The sequence below is a fragment of the Cucumis sativus genome, chromosome 1 (assembly GCF_000004075.3).
Source record: "Cucumis sativus cultivar 9930 chromosome 1, Cucumber_9930_V3, whole genome shotgun sequence".
Classification (NCBI taxonomy): Eukaryota; Viridiplantae; Streptophyta; class Magnoliopsida; order Cucurbitales; family Cucurbitaceae; genus Cucumis; species Cucumis sativus.
In genome coordinates this window covers 4,243,999-4,249,634 of record NC_026655.2, presented here as the reverse complement: position 1 = coordinate 4,249,634, position 5,636 = coordinate 4,243,999, and the positions used below count along the sequence as shown (strand labels likewise).

Sequence of the window (5,636 nt, the reverse complement as noted above, 5' to 3'; positions counted from 1 at the left end):
AAAAAACAGAAAAATTCCTAATGTGTTGATAATAATTGAATGAAAATGGGAGAGAAGAGTTTGGAAAATTCAAACTCAACTTTTAAAGCCATGTGACAATGACAAGAAATCTTTGACTTTTTTCGAATATTGAATGACTCAAGTCAAACGTAAATTTCACTCTAAACCCATCAAAGAAATTAATTGGTTTTATATATATATATATATATATATATAAATAAAGATGGCTCCACTTTGATTGATTGTAGTGTTAGAGGGTTTAGGCTATGAAAATGAATTTAAAAAAGAAGAAGAAGAAGAAGAAGAAGAAGAAGAAGAAGAAGAAGAAGAAATGAAATGAATGAAAAAGGAAATATTCTTTTTAATGATAAAAGAAAAGTACATATAACCACTACCCTCAAATTATGCAAATATTGCTTCCTTATCAAGCCATCCTCTGCCTTTGTGCCACCGCCACATTATCATATTAAAAACTTCCCCACCAATCCCACAAAATAACAAAAATACCAATAATAATAATCCCTAAATTCTCAATTGTATATATGTGTGTGTGTGTGTGTGTGAGTGTGTGTCATTTTTCTTACCCTTCCCTTTCAACTTCCCTTTTCATATGATAACCTTAATTAATCTCTCTAACTTTATCAAAACCTAATATCACTCTTTCTCATTTCTAACATTTACTCTTTTATCAATACATCAAACACTTTAGATTACAAAAGTTACCTTTTTTGCTTGAGGTCCTGTTTGTGTTGAACTTGCATGCATGTGGGCTTTATTTGAGAGAAGTGCTCATGTTGGTGTGGTGTTGAACCGAGTAGGGAATAGGTAAGTATAATAACGGGTTGGAGTTACTTGTAACGTTAGTGGAGTTAAGACTTGAAGTTATGAAGTGTTAGTGGAAAGGAAGCTTGGTTATGTTATTTTTCCTTCTAAACAACTCTACAACTTGATTAGTTGACCTTAACTCGAGGATCTCATTTTTCCTTTTGGAACATGCAAATTCTTAAATTATTTTCCCTTTGAGGAAAATCTACCAACTCGACTATTCAACCCAAAACCAAAGGGTCTCACTTTTTCTTTTGAAACACGCAATTCTCAAGTTATTTTTCTATTGAGAAAAACAAACTCGACTAGTCAACCCAACACCCGAAACCCAAAGGTCTCACTCTCTTTTGCAACATGCAAAACTTCAATGCAACCTATGTTCTTCCTCGAACTTTACCTTATTCCTGAACCTTGAGACTTTGCCTAGAGAAACCTCTACGAAGTCGTTTGTTTAGTGACCAAACCGAGTCAAGAAAGTAAAAAAAAAGAAACCGAAATATGAGGTTTGTAAGACATGTTTGATAACTTCAAGGCGAGCATGTTTGTCACGGTGTTGTCCAGCGCTTTCATGGTCAGGTTTTATGTGTTTGTATATGTTTCTCACTCTACATTGCCTAACACTTGCCTCCTTGGCTCTATCAATCCTCATAAGGTTTCGCCAAACACTTGCCATAAAAAAAAAAAAAAAGCAGAAAATCAAACAAGAGACAAAATCAGGGAGTCATCTTAGAAAGGGAATCAAAAGAAAAAGTAACAAGTAGGACAGACAAGACCAAAACTCAGAGTTTGTCTCTCTATGACAGTACAGAAGAGGAAAGCAAAATAAAAATGACAGTTTCTGTATATGCAATTGGTGCAGAGCAACATGGAAAACTTATCAGACTTGCATTCATAATAATAAAAATTATATAACTTAGCACTTAGCAGTACAAATGAGAGTTGAACAAAAAAAATATCTTGGACGGCTCTAAAAGCACAGAGAAAAACCCAAGAACACTCTCCCCTCTCTACCAAACATTATCACAGATTGCATCCTCACAATGGTTTTATTTTGAAGATCAAACTCACCCAAAAACAATCTCTTTTCTCTTTTTCATTTTTACTGCTCTTAATACTTGCTATTAACTGTCTCCTAACTGCAAAACTTACATGCATGATATACTCAACGTCTCGTCAAACCAAGAAAACTCTTTGTCAAATTCTATGTCCATTGGAGGAAGATCGATTGCCCCGAGACTGTTATCAATGTTGTATAGAGTACAATTGTCTATGTAGTTCATATCGTTGGATAACTGATCGAAATCATTGCAGATCATTGCATTGTCTTCAAGTACTTGAAAGTCCATTTCCCGACCACCTAATGGCGGTATTGGCATCCGCATCGACGACATCGGTGCCTCTTCCAGAATGTTGGAAATGTGCTGCTCATCTTTACAGATGTATTCCAGCATGTTTTCAGCTCCATCTTGCACAGGCTTACTCTTTTTGGTGATTGTATGTTCCCTAGTTTGATCCACTTTGAATTCTTCAATTACATTCTTGAGTCCATTGCTGCTTAAACTTCCAGTACAGAGATCAAGTACAGAAGATGGTGAAGGATGAGAAAACATAGCTATAATTTCTTCAGATTCAGCAGTGTCATCAACAAGTGATTTGATCTTCTTCTCTTCAAATTTCCCTCCACTTAGTTCACTGCTGTAATTCTCCATGGATTGCATACTTTCAAACTCATGCTTCTTTCTCTGATAAGCAACAGCAGCTTCTTCTGCGGTGTTATAAGTACCGAGCCATAATCTTCTACCGCGAAAGGGATCGCGAATCTCTGCTGCATATTTCCCCCATTTCCTTCGTCGAACGCCTTTATACATCGACGAGGATCTCTGCGTTCTTCTACTGCTTTCTTTTACTTCAGTCTTGGCTCTGAATTTGACTCCATCAGCCCTTTCTTTCTGTGAGCTCACCTCCGTTGGCTTCCGGTGAATGCCTGGAAACGATATCTCCCAAACAATCTTCTTAGCCCCTTGACTGACATGTTCATCTTCATCGCTTGAGTAGTCAGTGGCATCAGGATCATGAAACAGTACACGAACTTTCCTCATAGAAATGGACTTTCCTTCTTTTAGTTGCTTCATTTTCTTCTCTTCTTTACCATACATATCTCGAATTGAAAACTAACTTCAGAATCCGGACGTTTTGTGGTCAAATCCTCAAACTATAATGAATAAAGAAACGAGGGCAAAACTTGTTTTACGAAAAAGGATGAAAAATTGAGAAGGTGAAAGGGAGAGAAATGGAAGGCAGAGGAAGCTTTAGGTGATCTTTAATGTCAACGAAAACCAAAAACAATGAAACAAAAATGAACCAAAATTGAAAAGAGAATATGATATCTGATAGAATCTTGAAACCCCTTCACTCCAGAACAAGACCTGCAGGAGGAAGAAGAAAAGGAAATGAAACAAAGACCAGAACAAGGGGTTTAAAAAAAAAAAAAAAAAAACACTCATAAACCCATTAATCAGTCCAAAATTATGGAGCCTCAGGAATTAAACTCTCAAAATAAACAAAACCCACTTACCGATTTGATCTTAATTGCATGAAAAAGGGTCGAATACTTTGTTGTTGCCAGGAACCAAATTGCATGTGAAGTACAAAAAACAGAGACGAAGAAGAAAACCAGAGCTGCTTCAAAGCTCTAGAAAACAGATGAGGCTCAGAAGACATAAATCCCTCCGCTAAACCCCCTTTTGTGAGTTTTCTTACCAACGTCGACAGAGGAAGAGAGAAAACAAATTCTTCTACAATAAAGAAAAAACCGAAATGGGTCAGAAGCATAGACTAAAAAAACCAGAGAAACGTAAAAAATCCCACGAAATACAGAAGAAATTCACCATGAATGGCGAAAAACACTTAAAAAACAGAACAGATGGAACGAAGAAATAAAACCATACAAATTAATAGAAGAAAGTAAGCAAAAGCGGAAGGGGTTTTAGAGGACTCACTGAAGACTTGAGAGAGTAATTTTCTTTGAGGGGTGTGTGAAGTTGGATTCAGTTGTGAATTCTTGGCTCTCCAACAACACAGAGCCTTACCCTCAAACTCTCCCCCCCGTCTTTTCTCTGTGTGTTGATTTTCTCCCAAATCTGTGAACAGAGAGACGAAAAGAGAGTGTGAAATGAGGCATTTTAAGGTGAGCTAAAAGAGCCTCCTCTTCCCTCCCGCGTGCTGCCTTCATGGGCCATCTGTCCACCCAATCCCAATCCTTAGCTCCGGCTCCAGTCAAGCTCTTTTTCTATTATCACTTATCTTTATTCCAATCAAAATCTATAGTATTTATACATAACCATTTCAAATTTTATTAACCCATAATTCATCCAAATTATACCATTTACAAAATATACCAAACTCACCTCTCACCAAATACCTACGTTACGAAATTATTTTTCTTTTAATTGTGGGCCCTTTCCAAATATTGATTATTCTCATTTCCATGGATTTTTATTTATCTTCCCACTCTAACTTTTCCAACTTCATATATATCAAATACTAAAAATCTCACTTGCCCATCATAAAATTTAAAAATGCTACAAACCATATTTTTTATACATGCCTTTTTCAATACATTGGTGGTTGAGTTTAGTATTAAGACATGATGTTAGAGAAACAACATGCACGTTGAATGATACCGAAGAAGACAATAGGTATGTTTTAATGTCGGTGTTTGTGTCACACGGTTGTTGAATAATACATTATCAAAGTTTTACGTTATTTAAGCCTTTCGTTGTCTTAAATAATGTATAAGATAATTACTTCTAATCTTATCTGATTCTATTACGTTATGTATTAAAATACTTGATTGAAAACTCCTAACTCTAATCGTTGTATTATTATAAAATAATAATAATAATAATCACATATAAAAGTTCATTTTTTGAATTTTGAAATTTTTTTATTGGTTTTACTTATATTTTTTAAAAAATAAGAGAAAATAATTTCTTTTTACGCGTAAATGGGATAAATTAAATTAAATTAAAGAAAAGGAAAAGAAATCCAATTGAGGTAAAAATAATAATAATAATTAAAAGTATCATTGTCATGGTAATTTATAACTAATAGTTTCAAATATGACACATGGGATATACTTTTGTTTGTTTTTTTTTTTTTTAATAAATGACTATTATTATTATTTCTTTCTGTTTTTCTTATAATATCCACATCTTCATAAAAATATAGAATATTCTACATTAAAAATGTAATAGAAAAAGAATAGAAAAATAAGTTAAATTAATGAATGAATAAAATGGAAATAGGTTCAATAGGATGATGTTTCCTTTGTCTTTGTCTTGATTTTTGGCACTAAGCATATTTGGAAGCCCAATTTGTCACATTTTTTGGTTTATTGTTCCTTTTTTTTTTTTTCATTCTTTTATTATTTAGAATCTTCAAGTCAAAGTTCTCAAGACTTTAATGGTTTTAAAGTGTCAAATATCAAATTCTATACATCTTAATTTTTGTTTCCAAGTTATTTTTCAAAAATTAGAAAAGAAAAGGAAAAGTTTAATTTGTTGTTGTATAATGCAAATAAAATTAGAAAAGAAATTTAAAACTCAATAATTTAATGTAAATTTGTATTGTTTTGTTAAGGAAAAACAACACATTTCCTCTCAGTCAAATGCATTCACTTATGATAAATTTATGGGAAATAAATGAAATGCTGACATTATTACAAAATCTCAAGAAGTAAAGATTCAATCTTTAGCTTCAAAGTTTAATGTTGATGACCAAATTGAAAAGAAAATAAATAAATAAAGGAA

The 5,636-nt window shown here is 33.4% G+C and overlaps 1 protein-coding gene across 1 annotated transcript; it reads right to left on the bottom strand.

Moving 5' to 3' along the window:
* Nucleotides 1–1,683: 1,683 nt before the first annotated feature.
* LOC101212855 (ethylene-responsive transcription factor CRF3) lies at nucleotides 1,684–4,090 on the bottom strand. The gene is made up of 3 exons (XM_004137424.3): nucleotides 3,825–4,090; nucleotides 3,401–3,620; nucleotides 1,684–3,251 (listed from the first exon to the last, which is right to left on the bottom strand). The coding sequence occupies exon 3, from the start codon at nucleotides 2,979–2,981 to the stop codon at nucleotides 1,971–1,973; it is 1,011 nt and encodes a 336-aa protein (XP_004137472.1). The 5' UTR covers nucleotides 2,982–3,251; nucleotides 3,401–3,620; nucleotides 3,825–4,090; the 3' UTR covers nucleotides 1,684–1,970.
* Nucleotides 4,091–5,636: the final 1,546 nt, after the last annotated feature.

What these genes read in the sequence shown, in the direction of transcription:
- LOC101212855 (XM_004137424.3), bottom strand. Translation starts at nt 2,981, where the DNA reads ATGTATGGTAAAGAAGAGAAGAAAATGAAGCAACTAAAAGAAGGAAAG.